The sequence below is a fragment of the Phyllostomus hastatus genome, unplaced genomic scaffold (assembly GCF_019186645.2).
Source record: "Phyllostomus hastatus isolate PE091 unplaced genomic scaffold, TTU_PhHast_1.1 phas_contig_80, whole genome shotgun sequence".
Lineage (NCBI taxonomy): Eukaryota > Metazoa > Chordata > Mammalia > Chiroptera > Phyllostomidae > Phyllostomus > Phyllostomus hastatus.
In genome coordinates, this window is record NW_025333960.1 from 17,928,134 (window position 1) to 17,948,703 (window position 20,570).

A 20,570-nucleotide genomic window follows, 5' to 3' on the forward strand; every position below is an offset into this window, starting at 1 on the left:
GGTTGTGGGTTATTGTTAAGCTGATTAACAAATTAAAACCACAATGAGATATCACTTCACACCAGTCAAAGTGGCTATCATTAATAAATCAGCAAACAACAAGTGCTGACAAGGATGTGAAGAAAAGCGAATTCTAGTGGTCTATTAGTGGGAGTGTGGAGAATGCAGACTGGTGCAGACACTGTGGAAAATAGTATGAAATTTCCTCCAAAAATTGAAAATGGAACTGCTTTATGACCCAGCAATTCCACTACTGAATATACCCTAACAATCCTGAAACACCATTTCAAAAGAATGTATGCACTCCTATGTTCACACAGCCAAGTGTTGGTAACAGTCTAAATGCCATCAGTACATGAATGGATTAAAAAAATTGTGGTACATTTACACAGTGGAATACTAAGCAGCAGAAGGAAAGAAGGAAGTACTACCTTTTGGGATAGCATGGATGGAAATGGAGATTATTATGCTAAATTAAATAAGCCAGTCAGCAAAAGACAAATAGCATGTAACCTTACTTATAACTGGAATCTAATGAACAAATAACGAGAAAAAACGAATTGAGACATGGAAACATGGCAGACTGATAGCTGCAGGAGTGGAGGAGGGAGAGGTGGGATAGGGGAAAAACAGAGAAGGGATTAGTCAAAGAATATGTATGACTGACTCATGGACATGGACAACAGAGAGAGGACTGACTGCGGGTGACAGGGGTGGGATGGGTAGGGAGAAGGGAAAAAACTGGGACAACTGTAATAAAATAAATAATAAAATAATGAAGTAGGAAAACAAATTTTAGGAAAAATGACTTTTTAATTAAAAGATACAGGGGTATAATAAACATCACTGAAATATTATGGTTATAATATTGAATAATTACTCTAAATACAATCATCTCATGTTTCTTAACTGACCTGGTTTCATTATTTTAATCTTTTATATATAGGAATCATTTTTCTATTGAATCATCTGGATATTCCAGGCCAGAAATAACTATTGTTTCGTGTCTGGGACACAATGAACTACTTGATGACTATCTGAATGAAGCAACATATTTAACTCAAAGAAACTGTAATACTACTAACAATGAATGAGAAGACACCTTATTACCATTCCCTTTCCTTAATGAACAACAGAACTGCCAGACTAGACTATTCTAGCTTCATAATAATAACTCTAATTTGTAAATTGAGGAAGAAAAAAAAACAGTTGTCTCCCCTAGTGAAGTACTTAAGTCAATTATGGCCTTGGTATAAATCTTACTTTGAAAGAATGGCTCTCAATTTTAAAACAACTTTGCATCCTGGTTCTCATTTGGTAATGTCTCGGTACATTTTTTGGTGGTTGTTCTGAGAGAGGCATGCTGCTACTAGCATTTAGTGGGTAGAGGCCAGGAATGATATCCTTACACCATATACAAAAATTAACTCAAAAGAACGGTAAACAATAACTATGACATATATCAGTACACTAATGTTCAAAGAAGCATTATTCACAATAGCTAAAAGGTACATGCACTCTAAGTATTTACTACTAAATGAATGGAAAAAAATGGGGTACATACACACAATGCAATATTCAGATATGAAATGAATTCTGATACATGATATAACATGGATAAATCTTGAAGACAAACTAAGTGAAATAAGTCAATCCCAAAAAGATAAATATTGTATGTTTCCACTTATTTGAATAACCATAGTCAAATTCATAGAGACAGAAAGTAGAATAGTGGCTATGGGTGGGGGGCTAGAGTTAGAAAAGAATGGAGAGTTATTGTTTAATGTGTATAGAGATTTAGTTTGGGGTGAAATAAAGTTCTGGAAATAGATGGTGGTGAGGGTTGCTAAAAAAGGTAAAGGTGATTAGTGCCACTGAGCTATACACCAAAAATATGGTCAAAATGGTAAGTTTTATGTTATATATACTTTATCACAATAAAAGGAAGTACTTTTTCTAAAAGTTTATTTTTTAAAAGAGTCCAAGGTAATGCTGAGAAAGTATAAACTCCTAAGCACCTGACACTTGCCAGACTCTAAATTCTTTATCCATAAAGCCTACACTAATAATCTCTCTCATGAGAGTGTAATTCTAAAAGGATGTTAGACTAAATCTACAGAACCAAGAATAGAGAGTATATGTGCTTTTAGACAATAAATTTTGTTTTTAACTAAACTGAAAACTTACTTCATGAGATGATAGTTACCACATTACCATGTCATGTATTTCTCACCAGCTATAGGTGTATTAAGGAATGGCAATATCTTATCTCAAATGAGGTTGTGAATGGAAAGTGTTTTGCAAGTTAGCATATATTACATTTAACATGGTATTATTAAAAATGTGTGCAATAAATATCATTTTCTTCTTTAAATTTAATCTTTATTATATATTTTTCCATTACTATTTAGTCCCCTTATACCCCCCTCCCCCGAGCACTGTTGCCCAAGTCCATTAGTCCTTTTTCCTCAATCCCCCTACAACCTAACCTCCCCCTCCACTAGCTGTCACCTGTTCTCCATCTATGAGTCTGTCTCTGTTTTGCTTGTTAGTTCAGTTTGTTCATTATATTCCACATATGAGTGAAATCATACAGTATTTGACTGGCTTATTGCATAAAGTATAATGTTCTCCAGGTCCATCCACACTGTTGGAAAGGGTAAAATTTTCTTCTAATTTTAGCCAAGTAGAATTCCATTGTGTAAATGTCCCATAGTTGTTTTACCCACTCATCTATTGAAGGATACTTGTGCCTGCTTCCATATCTTAGCTATTGTAAATAACTCTGTAATGAACATAGGGGTGCTTACGTTCTTTCTGATTAGTGTTTTGGGTTCCTTTGGATATATTCCCAGAAGTGGGACAGCTGGATCAAAAGGCAGATCCACGTTCAACTTTTCGAGGTATCTCCATACTGCTTTCCACAGTGGCTATACCAGTCTACATTCTCACCAACAGTGCACTAGGGTTCCTCTTTCTCCACATCGTTAGCACTTGTTGATTTAGTGATGATAGTCATTCTGACAGGTGTGAGATGGTAACTCATTGTGGTTTTAATTTGTATTAAATTTTATTTGTATTAATTTAATTTGTATTTCTCTTGATGATTAGTGACACTGAGAATCTTTCTCTCCAAATGTCCACTGGTCACCTGGATGTTGTCTTTGGAGAAGTGTTTATTCAAGTCCTTTGCCCATTTTTTCACTGGTTGGAATTTTTTTGGTGTTTAGTTTTGGAAGTTCTTTGTAAATTTTGGATATTAACCCTTTATCAGATGTATCAATGAACATGTTCTCCAATTTTGTAGTTGTCTTTTTATTTTGTGATGATTTCCACTGTTGTGCAAAAACATTTTAGTTTGATGAAGTCCCATTTGTTTATTTTTTTCTCTTGTCTCCATTCCCTGGGGAGATATAGCTGATAAAAAATTTCTATGAGCAACATCCGAGATTCTGCTATGTTTTCTTCTAGGATTTTTATGATTTTGGGTGTAACATTTAAATCTTTGATCTATTTTGAATTTATTCTTGTGTGTAGTTTAAGAAGGTGGTCTAGTTTCATTTTTATGCATGTATCTGTCCAATTTTTCCAACATCATTTATTGAATAGACTATCTGTAGCTCATTGTATGTGTTTGCTTCCTTTGTCCAATATTAATTGACTATAAAGGTGTGGGTTTATTTCTGGGCTCTTTATTCTGTTCCACTGATCTATATGTCTGTATTTATGCCACTACTAGGCTGTTTTGACTACTATGGCCCTGTAGTACAGTTTGATATTAGGTAGAGTGATTCCTCCAACTTTGTTCTTCTTTCTCAGGATTGCTGTTGCTATGTGTGGCCTTTCATGGTCCCATATACATTTTTGAAATATTTGTTCTAGTTCTGTGAACTATGGTCCTAGAATCTTGACAGGAATTACATTGAATCTATACGTTGCTTTGGGTACTATGGACTTTTTAACATTGTTAATTCTTCTATCCATGAACATGGTATGTGCTTCCACTTATTTGTATCTCCTTCATTTTCTTTCTCCAGTGTCTTATAATTTTCTGAGTACAGGTCTTTTACATCCTTGGTTAGGTTTATTCCTAGGTATTTCTTTCTTTTTTCAATAATTATGAATGGGATTGTTTTCTTAATTTCCCTTTCTGTTAGTTCATTATTGGCATATAAATGTGTAACCCTAGTTGGGTGTGGCTCAATGGACTGAGTGCCAGCCTGGGAACCAAAGGCTCTCTGGTTTGATTCCCATTCAGGGCACCGGCCTGGGTTGCGGGCCAGGTCCCCAGTCAGGGGTGAGCAAGAGGCAACCACACATTGATGTTTCTCTCCCTCTCTTTCTCCTTCGCTTCCCCTCTCTCTAAAATTAATAAATAAAATCTTTAAAGAAATAAAAAATAAAAGGGCAACTGATTTCTGAATATTAATTTTGTATATTGCTACTTCACTGAATTCATTTATCAGTTTTAGTAGTTTCTTGGTGGAATTTTTGTGGTTCTCTATGTACAGAATCCTGTCATCTACAAATAATGACAGTTTTACTTCTTCTTTTCCAAATTGGATGCCTTTTATTTCTTCTTCTTGTCTTACTACTGTGGCTAGGATGTCCAGTACTATGTTGAATAAGAGAGATGAAAGCCAACATTCCTGTCTTGTTCCTGATCTTAAAGGGAATGCTTGTAGTTTTGCCAGTTGAGTATGATGCTGGTCATATATGGCCTTTATTATGTTTAGGAATGTTCCCTCTATTCTCACTTTGCTGAGGGTTTTGATCATAAATGGGTGCTGGATTTTATCAAAAGCTTTCTTCTGTATGTATTGATATGATCATGTAGTTTTTATCCTTCATTTTTTGTTTGTGGTGTATCACATTTATTGATTTGTGAATGCTGTACCATCCTGGAATTTCCAGAATAAATCCCACTTGATCAAGGTGTACCATCTTTCTGATGCATTGCTGTATTCAGTTTGCTTATAGTTTGTTGAGGATTTTAGTGTCTATGTTCATTAGAGTATTGGCCTATAATTTTCTTTCTTTGTAGTGTCTTTATCTGGTTTTGGAATTAGGATAATGCTAGCCTCATAAAATGAGTTTGGGGCCTTACTTTGCCTTGAATTTCGTGAAATTGTTCTGAGAAGGAAAGGTGTTAGTTCTTGGAATGTCTGGTAAAATTCACCTGTGAAACCATCTGGTTCAGGGCTTTTGTTTGTTGGCAATTTTGTGATTACTGCTTCAGTTTCATTATCTATTCAGATTCTCTGATTCTTTCTGATTTAGTTTTGGAAGATTGTATATTTCCAGGAATTTGTGCATTTTATCCAGGTTGTCCAGTCTGTTGGCATATAATTGTTCAAAATATATTCTTACAATCCTTTCCTTGATGTCAGTTGTTACTCCTCTTTCATTTCTGATTTTATTTGGGTCCTTTCTTTTTTTTTTTTCTTGATGAGTCTGTTTAAAGGTTTGCCCATCTTGTTTATGTTTTCAAAGAACAAGCTCTTGGATTCATTGATCTTTTGTTGTCATTTTTTAAAACTCTATTTTATTTATTTCTGCTCTAATCTGTTATTTCATTCCTTCTACTCACTTTGGAGTTTGTTGTTCCTTTTCAAGTTCTTTTAAGTGTGAAGTTAGATTGTCTATTTGAGTTTTTTCTTGTTTTTCTTTTCTTTTTTTTTTTTTTTTTGAGACAGGCCTGTACTGCTATGAATTTCCACCTTAGGATTGCTTTCCCAGTGCCTCACAGATTTGGAATAAGAATTTGAAAGAAATCAAGGTATCTTTTGATTTCTTCCTTGATCTTATTGTTGACCCATTCATTGTTTAATAACATGTTATTTAGCTGCCATATCTTTGCGTGTTTTCCAGCGTTGTTCTTTTGATTGATTTCTAGTTTCATAGCATTGTGATAAGAGGAGATGCTTGATATGTTTTCAATCTTCTCAAATTTGTTGAAACTTGTCCTAATAGGGGGTCTATCCTAGAAAACATTCCAAATGCATTTGATAAGTATGTATATTCTGGTGTTTTGGGGTGAAATGCTCTGAAAATATCAATTAAATACACTTAATCTAGTGTGTCATTTAAGGCTGCTGTCTCCTAGCTGATTTTCTGCCTGGAATACCTATCCACTGAAGTCAGTGGAGTGTTAAAATTCCCAACTATGACTGTATTTCTGCCGATCTCTCACTTTTTGTCCATCAACATTTGCTTCACATCTTCAGGTGCTCCTATGTTGGTGCATACATGTTTATTAGGGTTATATCCTTTTGTTAGATTGTTCCCTTTATAATTATGTAGAGTCCTTTGTCTCTTACTATAGTCTTGGTTTTAAAGTCTATTTTGTTGGATATAAGTATTGGTATCCCAGCTTTTTTTTTTTTAATTTTCCATTTGCATGAAATATCTTTTTCCATCCTTTTACTTTTTTTCTCTGAGTATCTTTTAATCTGAGATGGGTCTCTTGGAGGTACAATATATATGGGCCTTATTTTTTTTATCCATTCAACTATCCTATGCCTCTGGTCAGATCATTTAAGCCATTTATATTTAAGGTGATTATTGATAGATATGTATGTAGTGCCATTTTATTGTTAGACTGTTTTCCTGTTTGTTTTTTCCTCTTCTACCCCTTTTCCCCTCCTCCTCCTCCTCCTCTTCTTAAAGCAAGCCCTTTAATATTTGCTGCAGTACTTAAACGTTATCATTTTCTTTTTCCCAAATTTAATAGCCAACAAGTATTGATTTACCTACATTTCTAGTCTGTATGATATTGAATAGTGGAAATGTTGAAGTGGCACATGGTATTCCAGAAGATCAAAGGCTTTTCAGTCAAACAGATTTAGATTTGAATCCTGATACTGTCATTCACTATAAGTGTGACCTGTAGCCAAGATTTTGAATTTTTTCTGTCTTCTATTTTTAATCCTACTCCTATCATTTCTTTAATTCCATCTTAAATGAATGGAAAAAGTAATTTTATAAACTTAATACTTGTGCCTCTAAATTAAGAGTGTACAAAATCAGAAAGCTCAAAGAAATTCTGCCAAAAATCAAGCTATTTTTTACCCTGCTCTCACACCATCCAGGAACAGATGGTAAAGATTGCCTTCTTATTTGAAGACATTTAAGTGGTAAAATTACCAAAAGAACTATTATTTGCAAAAGATAAGCAATTTTGCAAAACAAACAAACAAACAAACAAACAGTTAAATTAAAACTGTTATATAGTTTTTAAAAACTTAGCTGGTCAGAAAGGTCACTCCAGAATAAAAGTATTCTTGGTATTTTAAGGGTGGGAAGTGAAGAAGGGGTAGGAAGAGGGAAGGGAAGAAGAGAACAATAAGTTCCACAAACTTTAATTTTTCTTTTTTTCCCCCTATACTATAACCACAAAATAGGAGCTATTAGGATTAGGAAAAGATATTAAAATGTTTGTACGTATGTTAAATCTAAGTGTATGACAGCAAAACCATAGATAATATAGAGCTTTAAAAATACAGAGATGATACTAATTACTTAAATATAGAAATTCTTTAAATATAAAGTTGTTTTGAGTTAAATCAATAAAGTAATTCACTTTACCAGCCTTTTTATTTAAAAATTTTTAATTATTTTTTTTAGAGAGAGGAGAAAGGAGGGAGAGAGGGACAGAAACATCAGTGTTCGGTTGCCTCTTGTGCACCCCCTAATGGAGACCTGGCCCGCAACCCAGGCGTGTGCCCTGAGTAGGAATCAAACCAGTTACCCTTTGGTTCACAGGCCGGCACACAATACACTAACCCACATCAGCCAGGGCTACCTGTTTTATTTTTTCATAACCATAAACAGTTATATTAAGGAGGTATAACAATTATCATAAAATGCCATTGATATGGATGTCCCAATTCCACTAGACTATGAGCTCCAAAAGGTAAAGAACATTTGTTAGTCTGATCACTGTTGTTTTCCTAGTGCCTGAAATGAAATAGTGCTCAGAATATAGTAGATGTTCAGTAGTTATTGACTAGGTTAGCTCCCTCACAATTAATTATCAGCTCTTCAATTAAAAAAAAATCCTCTTTACCTTTTAGAGTTATTTATTGTGTGGTTATTCTAGCTATTTATGCAAATTGTTTAACTCTGAAAAAGAATTTAAATCAATACAATAGATACTTGTACTTCTCCAATCCCCTTTAATTTTCTTTGGATTTATAAAACATATTTGTATGTTTTTAGCCTTCTTAAACTTTACTAAGAACATAACTTTAATAAAAACACAAAGCTTTTCAATGCAACCATTATCACCTTACTCTACTTATCTCTCTGTCTTGCAAGTTTCTCATGCAGTATGAGGGCAATGACCATGTCACATTTACTTATGAGGAGGAAGAAGTTACTTACTTCCTAGAGTAGGACTATTAATAAATGCCCTCAAGGTCAAGTTGCTCCTGTAGCTTCTCCAGATAGCAGGTTACTCAATGTCATTCTGTATAGTAGTATAATTTCTTAACTTCCACAAGAATTTATTTCCCCTTTTCCCTTCTCAATTTTATAGCTCACTATAAGCATACATATTATTTAAAGATAATATAACATTTCTTTTACAATATTTGATAACCAGAATACTTGGCTAATTTTGGCAAACCTACATGATCGACTTCTTCAAAATTAACAAGATTTTGCTCTTCTGAAAAGTCTCAACTAGACAGGCAGTCCTTAAGACAAATACCTAATTTGTAACTGTTCCTAAAATCACACAGCTGAGTTCATTTCCATTATTACTGTTCCTTACTATTGCTATTGCAGGAAATGAGGGACTGGTAAACACTATCCTTTCTTTGCTAATCAAAAGGGAAGAAAGTTCCTGAGACTTTGATAGGGGAAAAGTAATTCTTGGCCTCTCCAATCCACATAGATGATGTAACTTTGGTGCCATTATAACTTTGACTGAGCTATGTTAAACAAGGTTTCCTGTAAATCTTATAATTTTAACTTTGTTTTGAAATAGGGAAATGTTCTAAACTAGATGAAAATTAACTTCTTGCACACTACATATTTTTATTTATGAAATGCAAACTTTAAGCTTGAGGGAAATCAAGTGTATCACAATTTCCTATATCCTTATACAAATTAATATTCCTTATACAAATTTGTATCCTTATACAAATTTTATTATAGGATCCTTTATTTTAGATTTTAGTAAAAATGAAAGAATAACTTGTATTTTCACAAAGAATACATTTTAATTAACTCTTATTTATTGACTCTTCCATAATGAGATATGTCTGAAAAAAAACAAAAAGCAATTCATGGAGGCATAGGTAAATGCAGCTAGCCTCGTCATACAACCACAGTTAAATTGCAAAACATGTATTACTCAGAATCATCAGAAAAATCAAGCTGTATGGAAGTCTGACAACTAAGGAATTAAAGAAACCACATTCATCCAGGTGGGCAGGGGGGGAATGGAGGGGCAGAGAACCGGAACCATCTGGTCCCAAACCCATGTTGGTGGATATAATACGAAGGGATGTCTAGGGAGCGAGGGATCCCAGCCCCACACCAGACTACCCAACCCAGGGTTCCAGTGCCAGGAGATAAATCCCCTTAACTTCTGTCTGTAAAAACCTGTGGGGGCTGAGTTGGTGGAATAAACTGTGGGATTCTCAGTCCTCTCCTCTTAATGGACCTTGCACCTTATACAGACTTACTCAGACTCACTTCTTCCGGGACCCCAGCTCTAGGGCAGCACCTTGAAGGGCCCCCATGGCATACAGGGAGGAACTAACGTATCTGGCATCACACAAAAGCTGGGGGTACAGTTTCCTCCCAGGCAGAACTGCAGACTGCAGCCACTGTACCTTTTCTGAGCTCTCCCCCATACAGAGCCACAGTGCAGAGGAACCATATCTGAATCTCCATCAACTTGGCTCACAAGGTTAGGTCCTGCCCTGACAATTACCTAGCATTCTGCCCCATCCAACTTACAGGCCCACACAAGTTGGTGAAATGGTTTTTCCATATGAAGGGCTGGGCTAGACACAGGCTTTAGACCTTCCTAAGTCTGCTCATACAAGCAATAGCTAAGCCCAGTTCCTGTACCTCTATCTGAGCACCCCAAGACCCAGCACCAGCAGCAGACATCTGCAGATGGCTTAAGCTTAGCCAAGGGGCCACAGACAGAAGAAAGATAGAGGCTGACCTTGGACTGCACCACCCAGGGAACCCCAGAGCCTGTGCACGCAGAGGACAGTTACAGACCACACTGGAGCATCTTCCAGTCACCTCCACAAGCCAAAGTCAGGTGGTTGTTGGCCAGGGGACACAGCCAGTCTTACCAGCTATCCAAACTGGGTAAATCCTTCACATTGACCTGCTTATAACAATCAAGACTCATCTACAAGAGGAGGGAGTACTCAACTCACACAGAGGGCACACCTCAATTACCCAGCTTGGGTGATAGGGAAGGTGGTACCACTGGACCCTACAGGACAACTACATTAAGCCACACTACCAAGACACTGAGTCAAAGCAGCTCTACCTAATACATAGAAACAAACACAGGGAGGCTGCCAAAATGAGGAGACAAAGATATATGGCCCAAATGAAAGAACAGAACAAAATTTCAGAAAAAGAACTAACCAAACTGGAGATAAGCAATCTATCAGATGCAGAGTTCAAAACACTAGTTACAAGGATGATCAAGGAACTCTGTGGGTACTTCAACAGGATAAAAAGACCCAGGCAGAAATGAAGGATATGCTAGTTGAAATAAAGAACATTTTACAGGGAATCAACAGTGGAGTGGATGAAGTGAAGAATCAAATAAATGATTTGGAATTAAGGAACAAAAAGCTAACCAATCAGTACAGCAAAAAATTGAGGACAGTGTAAGGAACCTCTGGGACAATTTCCAAAATGTTCCAACATTCACATCATAGGGGTGCCAGTGGTGAAGGATTAGGCAAACAAGTCCAGGGAGCTCAGAGAATCCCAAACAAGATGGGTTCTTGTTTGGGGACCACACCATGACACATATTTAAAATGACAAAGGTTAAAGATAAAGATAGAATCTTAAAAGCAGCAAGAGAAAAAGCAGGTGGTTACCTATAAAGGAGTTCCCTTAAGACTGTCAGCTGATTTCTCAAAAGAAACTATGCAGGCTAGTAGGGACTGGCAAAAAGTATTCAATGTGATGAAAAACAAGGACCTACAATCTAGATTAGATTACTCTATCCAGCAACGCTATCATTTAGAATCTAAGGGTAGATAAAGTGCTTCCCAGACAAGGTAAAGCTAAAAGAGGTCATCATCACCAAGCCATTATTATATAAAATATTGAAGGGACTTATTTAAGAAAAAGAGGAAGATCAAAACTATGAATATTAAAATGGCAATAAATGTATCACTATCAACTGAATCTAAAAAACATACTAAGCAAACAAGCAGAACAGAAATGAATTCATAGTTATGGAGAAGACTGGGATGGTGACCAGAGGTGGGTGTGGGGATAGCCGGATAAAAAAATTGAAGGGATTACAAAGTACAAATTGTTAGTTACAGAAGAGGCAGGGACACATTAAGAGCAAGTATAGGAAATGGAGTTGCCAAAGAAATTATATGCATGACCCATGGACATGAACAAAGGAGGGGGATAACTGGAGGGTATAGGGGTTGTTGGATAGAGGGGGACAAAGGGGGAAAAATTGGGACAACTGTAATAGCATAGTCAATTAAAAAAAGGAAAAGAAACCAACAGAAAACAAAGAGCAACTAAAATCAAATATCAAATTATAACTGATGAACTCCATTCAATAACGTGTATAAAATTTCATCTATCTTGAGAGACATAAGAGAAGTAGCAGTATAATTTTCACAATATTATCAAATATTCTCTCTCTAAGTTAGGACAATACCCATGTACCTTAGATTTTCATCACACACACACATATATTAGCAAGGGAGTTTGAACAGACTACCACCACTACTTTCAAATATTCTCTCTTAATATGCAAGAAAAAAATAACTTACTGTCTCGAAGTGTTTCCCAAGCCCACTGATCATTTTTGAAGAAGAGATGTCGTTTGATTTCTTCTACACCATTTCGCCCTAATCTTACCTCTCTGAATAGAGAAGGAGAAAAGTTATTAATCACTTAAAATATTATTATAATCTGTTCACATTTCTTTGTGGGCACAATGTTAAATCTGTACAGAATAAACATAGGTGTATATTCATTGTCAGCATAATTTTCAGCTCAAAAAAAATAAGTTAAAGGCTAAGAATATTTAGGAATTTTTAAAGAAAAAGTATATAAGAACACACAGATTTGTTGATACTCCATGACTTTCTGTTGCTATTAATCCAGATGAATCACTCATCCTGGTTCATAAGCATAATGAATAAAACAGTGAATTTTCTCAGGTTTTTAAAATAGTGGAAGTTATACATTTTTTTGCAACCAACAACTTTACTTCACATCAGAAGCTAATAAAAAGTCAGAAAAGCATTTTAAATTAAAAATTTCCATTTTATAATCTATTAAATATTTCTGACCAATCAAAAACCAATAACTAATTCTTGACATTACTACAAAACTGAAGTTTTTTATTGGGACAAGTTACTGGTTCCTGGCCTCTTGAGTGAATACATTTAAAGATGTGCCTTTAGCTGATTTAGAGAGAGGAACTCAGTAACTTCTGTTCTCCAGTAGAGTGCTTATCAGCAACAAGAAAACCCAAATTCCAATTTTTTTTCAAGAGTTAAAAGCTAAATTGCTTTAGATATGTGATACTTTTCAAAGAACTATTCACTACAGAACTGACTCATGACCCAGTGGCTCCACTTCTGGGAATACATCCGAAGAAATCTGAAACACTAATTTGAAAGAATATATGCACCTCTATGTCACTGCAGTGTTATTTACAATAGCCAAGATTTGGAAGCAGCCCTAGAGTCTATCAGTACATGAGTGGATAAAAAAGTTGTGGTACATTTACCATATTTAATTGACTACTACTCGGATGTAAAAAAGAAATCTTACTCTTTATAACAGCCTGAAGAATATTATGTTAAGTGAAATAAGACAGAAAAAGACCAGTACCATATGATTTCACTCATATGTTGAATTTAATGAACAAAATAAACTACCAAACAAAAGAGAAATGGGCTCGTAAATAGAGAACAGACTGAGAGCTGACAGAGGGAATGGGGAGTTGTGGGGCTGGGTGAAAAGTTGAGGGATTAAGCAAGAAAAAAAACAAAGACACAGACAACGGTATGGTGATTACCAGGGGAAAAGGGGGGTAGGGGAGTTAGAAGAGGGTATAGAAGGGATAAATGGTGATGGAAAAAGACTTGGGGTGAAGAATGCACAATACAATATAGATATGATGTATTGTATACAATATACATATGATGGAATTATGTACCTGAAACCTATATAATTTCATTAACCAATGTCACCCCAATAAATTCAATAAAAAAGATATAAAAAGTTTTCAATGACTCTCCCAGACCAGATAGGGGAACCTACCCATGATTCTAGGGCACACACTACTTACTTTGGAGTATATATCTCCCTATACAATAAGTGTCTCCTTTGCTTGTCTTTTCCCCCAAAGGACTATGAGGTAGTAGAGAACAGCAGGTGTGTATCTCATTCATTTCTATATTCCTAGCACCTAACATGGCACAGCACCTATATCTACATAACACATTAACATGTAAAAATGTGAAAAACTATCAATTGCAGGTTCTAAGGTACATACTTAAGAAGGATAATTTAAATAATTAGTGTAAATCTGAAATCAAAACAAATTTAAAAATACTAGGCCTCCCTAGTATTTAAATGAACTATATACAATCATAATGTTAAGTGAAATCTTAGTTCTAAGTCATTTGGCTGATGTTTAAATTAAAAAATTAAACCACAGGGGTATGCATAATATGCTACTTTAATTTCTAAAACACATGCACACATGTACATTTATATAATGATTATCTCTAGAAGGAGGTAAGAAATATCTTTTTTATATCTTTGCACTATTTACTTAATTTCAACAAATATATACCATACATAATTAAATCAATTTTCCACCTCTACTGAGGTATATTGATAAAATTTTAAGATATTTAAAGTGTACAGCATGAAGATCTGATACATGTACACATTGTGATAGGATTTCCCCAGTGAGTTAATTAATACATCCATCACCTCACATACCCTTTTTTGTTTGTATGAGAACTTAATTAAGTTCTGCTTTTTCAGCAAATTTCAATTATACAATACAGTGTTATCTTAAATGACTTCAATTGGAAGATGCATCATCACTGTTCTACCATTAGGAAAAAATTTTTCCCAATGAACTTAACACACGCCATTGCTTGTAAAATTTCAGAGATATAAACATGGTAGAAAAAAATCTCAGACTCAATAATATATACCATCATTTTATACTACATCAAGTTAAATATTAGCCCTGGCTGGTGTTGATCAGTGGATTGAGCATGGGCTGTGAACCAAAGCATCGCAGGTTCGATTCCCAGTCAGGGCACATGCCTGAGTTGCAGGCCATGCCCCCCAGCAACTGCACATTGATATTTCTCTCTCTCTCTCCCTCCCTCCCCTCTCTAAAAATAAATAAATAAAATCTTTTTTAAAAAAGTTAAATGCTTAACAACAAAATAAAAAGAATCATCCAGTCTGTCAGAAAAGATATATTGTATCTCAGTTTCTTAGGTAAAGCAAGTAAAATGAGATCCAAAAAAGGCATGCAGAAAATCATAAGATTATATTAGGTTTCACTGTAATGAATGAGTTTGAGAATGGCAACATCTTTATTTCAATACTGTAAACACAGGCACTCAAAAACTGAGCAGCAAAATGAGAATTTCTTTAAGATAAATTTAAGTAAATTCAATGTTAAGATTATTTACCTATCAGTAAGGAAGGCACAAATAAGATTTTTTGCTTCTTTTGATATGTCATTATCATCAGGGAAGGTAAGTGAATTTTTATGGTTCATAATCTTACTGTAAGTTCCAACCAGAGAATCTGCATAAAAAGGTGTATCACCTGAAAAAGTGACAAGAAAAACAAAAGCACAATAAGATACATTAAAAAAAATCAGTTTCAAAGGAAGAGTCAGTGTTACCTGTTTAAAGATTACTAAGTTTATACTTAGTAATCTTAGTAACACACACACACACTAAAAACGCACGCTTAATATGTAAAAAGAAATACACATTAAAAAGTTGCTTTAATCTTCCAAATAGCTTTTAAAAACACACAAAGCAGGGGTTTGGATTAATTTGTTTCCTATACACAAAATCAATACTTTCTAATATCTTATTTTAATAAAAGAAACTAAGCTGTAAGTTTGGGAATAAACAATTATTTTAGAAGTACACAGAATTCTCTTTACTCACCTACAAGCATTTCATATAAAAATACGCCAACTGACCACCAGTCACATTCTCGTCCATAATAACCATCACCACCTTGAGATTTTAATACTTCAGGGGAAATATAATCAGGTGTCCCAACTGCTGTATCACATCGTACCATACCTTCCTAAAAAGAAATGCAGGTCAAATTTGGATTAGGATACAAAGTCTCAATTATTTAAAATGACATAATCTGTAGAACTCTAAATCTTTGAGCTATAAAACTATATCAAAATGTAATGCAAAGTTAACAAAAATGAACAAATAGCTAAACATATATACATATTATACACAGAGTATATTCAAATATATGTGTATACACAAGTGATTATCATCTTGTAATAATACTAGACACACTGCCAACATTTATTATACCCAGCTGGGCTAATATAATGTTCTCATCTTAACAGCAACTAATGCAGTAAGATTGAGGGGCTCATAGGATGAAACATTTGATAATATTAATATAGAAATGCTGATTTCATTATCTTTACTAAAATAGCCATTTAATTCAACAATGCTTGAAACTGAAGAACACACGTTAAGAGTCAACTATACAAATACATTGGGGGAAGCATGGGAAAAGGGCATGATGGTGGTAAGCACACTGAATATCTATCTAATATATATTTTAATCATCAAAAAATTATACATAACTATTATTTATTTTAGCTGGTATTAATGCAATAAAATTATAATGTTCACAAAAACATTATACAGCAAAGTAGTGTTTCCTTCTAACCAGTAATTTCCTTTTAAAACAATAAATACAACTTCCTGAATATTGTTCTGTGATAATTTTCAAAGAATATAAACTGTTTCAACTGAAAAAGCAGCATACTTGCTACTTCAGCTATATACATTATTGATAATATAAACAGTGAGAATGGGTATATTTTACGATTGATTCACTAAATAGTAAGATATTTACTAGAAGGCTAACTAAAAATATACACATTATTGAAATCTAATAGTTATGAAATTCTAATTTTAACTTTGACACTAGTCTTTAGGGACTATTTCCATTTCTAGTTACCAGTAGTATATTACATTTATTATAAAAGATTTAGTAAATCTAGCAATCTACACTTACCCTAGAGAGGAGAAATCACAAGTTACTAATACAACATTGAAACAGTAACATCTATTTCAACAAATGAGACAAGTCATATCAATTCTGTACAAGTCCAGCTATGATTAGTGAATTTTTATGACATTTTCAAAAAAGCGTATGTCTTGAACTGGCAAAAAAATCTATTAAAATGTAATTATTTAACCTTATTCATCTTCATACAAGTACCAAAATCAGCTAACTTCAAATGTCCAGCTTTATCCAGCAGCATGTTATCAGGCTTCACATCTCTGAGGGGGAAAAAGAGAGTATTTCTGAAATAGATTGGACACTGATAAAATTATATGAAGCACTTATTTTAGGCTATTTCCTCACTCAATGTATATAAGGAACTTATGACTTGTGTGTGCTCTCTATTCACATGTAGACATTTAACTTCATCAGGGAAAATTCTTTATATGTTAATGCCTCAGAAGACGACAAATAATATTCCCCTTTCTTTTAAGTAGAGTGTGTTTCTTCTGGGTGGGTGGAAGGGGGTGTCAAATCATATGAGAGAGAATAATCATAAAAAATCTAACACTTAGAAATAAAAAGTAATTGAAACAAACACACTTCTCAACATAAGTGCATAAATATTTCCAGGCAGGGTCTGAGTCACTTTTGTATCCTTGGAACTCAGCATAGCAACTGCACAGTGGATTCAAGTACTGTTTGCAGAACAAATAAAATTATTATTCTAACAATATGATATGTTCACTAATTAAAAGCAAATTAATTTGTATAGTAAAAAATGAAAACTAACATTCTGGCACATACCTCAGAAAACCAGCTTACAATTTTTGCTTTACAGAACACCAAATAAAAGCTACACAATCAGATTTTAAGGGATAGTAAAAAGCACACGTACATTAACATTAAGCTGAAACGTTAAAACTACAAATTTCAAAGTTTTAAGTTCTGAAATACCACCCATGTCATATAAAAGGAGAAGAGGTGAATTTAGAGTGGGAAATGATAATTGAATAACATTTAAGTATTTTCAGCTTCTCTCATCAACCAATGAGAAAATTTAAAGCATTTTTATCTTTACCTATGAATAAAACCCATGGAATGGATTGCGTCCAATGCAAGAACTACTTCTGCAGTATAGAATCGTGCCCATTTTTCAGGCACATCATAGTTGCTCATTAAGTTTACAAGATCTCCACCAGGCATGTATTCCATCACCATGTAGAGATAACGATCATCTTGGAATGCATAAAAAAGCTATACAAATATAAAAAATAATTAAGATCAGGCAAAATTATTTCATTTAAAAGTTGGCAAAAATAGTAATGAAAGGTTTAATTAAAATAGTCAAATTGCACAAACAATAAAAACAAACACAAACATAAACATCACAAAGTCCCTTGCATATGCAAAGGAACTGTTAACAATTTCCAAGGATTTAGATGACTTTTTCTCTATATGTTTCTATCTTAATTTAAGTTTTATACTGAGAATTAAAAATTATAATAGTTTCATACAAGTCTCGTAAACAAAGAAATACTTTGGCTCTATTTTAACTTGTGCTTTAGTGGGGTTTACTATTTTAATTTGTATCAACACCGCAATTCTCAAGAAGTCTGATAAACTGGGCTACATTCTCAATTGTCTCTTATTAACTGTATGACTGGGCAATTTACTTAACCTCCCCGAGTCTCCGTCACTATAATCTCTCTTAGAAGAATGTAAGGGACTATATCTTGTCTGACTTTTACACCTGCTGCTCAGTCATCAAGTGGATGTCTGGCAATCAGCAAATGCTTAATAAATGTCTAGTAAATAAAGCATAAATTAATCTATAAATTGGGGGTGTACCTAATAGGTATTACCTGCCTTTCAGAGTTGTTTTAAAAAATTAGCGAATATAGAAAGCACTTAGTAAAATAGATGCTCAATAAATGATAGTCAATAGGAGGAGCACTAATAACTGACAAAGAAACAAGAAGAGGGCAGCAGCTAGAGTCAAAGCAGGAAGAGTAAAATCCATTGATAGGGATGAAATTGGCAAGAACACCAGGCATAAATATATTTGTTATGTGACCAGGGGTGAAGTGAAAAAAAAAAAAGAGAGAGAGAGAGAGAGCAATTTTACAAAAAAAAAAAAAAAAAATTTTAAGTAAACAGAGATTAGAATACAAATAAAATTAATAAACCTTAGAGAAAATATACCTAATTTACCTAGACACTTACGTTTTAAGAATCTTTCTTTTTAAGTTTCCTTTTTCAAGTGTTTAATGACTTTACAGGTTTAATTATTTTAATTAAAAATATATTTTGGGAAAGCTAAGAAACTAAATGGTGTGTCATGGCTATCCCAGATATACAACTGGGCACCATAGTTAAAGAAACATTGTTCATATGGGTGGCAGCTTATTTAGATAATGTATCAAGAAAAGTAAAGCTTTGAGTATAAATTATAAATTTAACCCAAAAAGTAACACTTATATCATGTCTTAACTCTCTACAGAACACTGGGCTTTTTTTCTATCAGTGGTTCCAAACCAGAGATTATAATTGTCTCTCCCTATTCCCCAACCCAAGGGGACAATCAATACTATCAGAACACATTTTTGGTTATTAGAACTAATATGTGGGAGTGGGGCGGGAGAGGCTACTACTGGCATTACCTGGGTAGAAACCAGGATGCTGATAAAAAATCCTAAAATGCACAGAACAGCCCGCAAAAACAAAGGATTATCTTGCCTAAAATGTCACATAAAACCAAGCCCAGGAAACCATGATATAGACAGCTAATAAAAACAGAGCAGACAATCAAGTATAAAAGTTTCATTATGTAAATCTTAAACATTTTCCATATCCTTTTTATCCCAAGTACTAGTATGCTAAGTTACGATATGCTTCATTATATATCAATCAATCAATCAATCAATCAATCAATCAAAAAATACATGTTAGGAATTTAGAAATGGTCTAGCCCAATAGTTTTTCTTTTTTAAAACCAGAAACTTTACTTCCCCCTTATGAAATCTTACACAAGGATCTCAATATGTAAGACAGATAAAAAACAATGACCTGCTGCTCTACTTGAGGTAGAAACAGAAAACCCAGAATTATAACCCACCCAAAATTCTTGCCTGTCCTTTATGACTTCACCTGAGTTATCTCCACAGTTTAAAATAACCAATCAAAGCCAACTTTCACATTTTTAAGCAAGGAAATCGAGGCCCAGATGTAAATAAGTTGGCCACAGCTTCATAGATAGGGCTGGGGCAGTCAAGACTAGGACATACACCTAACTACTCATTATTCTTTCTACAAAAAAGCCTAAAGCTAAAACAGTATTACTTGGAGGCCTAGCTTAATTTATTTTCCCCCTCATTCTTCCTATTCCTTCCTCTCCACAAAATGAGAAGGACAAATAGATGAACAGAGAGTTAAATAAATAAAATAAGACCTCATATTTGGAAAATAAGCTTAAATTTCAATACTAAACACAGTATCTTAGAGTATAAAAATATGACTTCTCTCAAATAAAATAATAATATGTAAAATTTCTAATATTTAAATTCTACAGAAACATAATTATTTTGCTTTGGCCTTTCCTCCTGGAGACAAGTCAATAAAACTAAACTTTTTATGATTTTAAAAATAATGGTATAGCAGACAATTCTTTAATTGTCAATGAATTCTCTATTACTCTTCTGAAAAACAAACTAAGTTTCTCAGATATGTTTAGTTACAAACTAGTATAGAAAAAATGAAACAAAAGAAATATCATACCTGAACAACCCAAGGACTGTTAGCAAAAGCCATGATGTCCCTTTCTTCCCAGAAAAAAGCAGAATCAGATCTCTTAATCATTTCAAATTTGCTGAGAAGCTTCATAGCATATACCTTCCTGGTGGATTTATGCCTTACCTTTAAAATTGAAAATGGGAAACAACAAACTTTTGCATTAACATTTAAATTTAAAGCTCACAGTTTCCTAAAACCATTTGTTAATTAAACAACTTGTTAAATTTAACATTATTGTTTTAAGCTATTTTTCCTTCTCCTC

The 20,570-nt window shown here is 34.0% G+C and overlaps 1 protein-coding gene across 2 annotated transcripts in view; it reads right to left on the minus strand.

The window, feature by feature from the left end:
• The window catches only part of ROCK1 (Rho associated coiled-coil containing protein kinase 1), a 153,772-nt gene that overhangs the window by 82,369 nt on the left and 50,833 nt on the right, over positions 1–20,570 (minus strand). For both annotated transcript variants that reach the window (XM_045849708.1, XM_045849707.1), the window contains exons 4-9: positions 20,294–20,431; positions 17,598–17,773; positions 16,710–16,794; positions 15,415–15,559; positions 14,923–15,061; positions 12,016–12,107 (exon numbers count right to left, since the gene is read on the minus strand). In XM_045849708.1, coding sequence (XP_045705664.1) covers positions 12,016–12,107; positions 14,923–15,061; positions 15,415–15,559; positions 16,710–16,794; positions 17,598–17,773; positions 20,294–20,431 — 775 coding nt within the window. The remainder of the gene's footprint in view (positions 1–12,015; positions 12,108–14,922; positions 15,062–15,414; positions 15,560–16,709; positions 16,795–17,597; positions 17,774–20,293; positions 20,432–20,570) is intronic.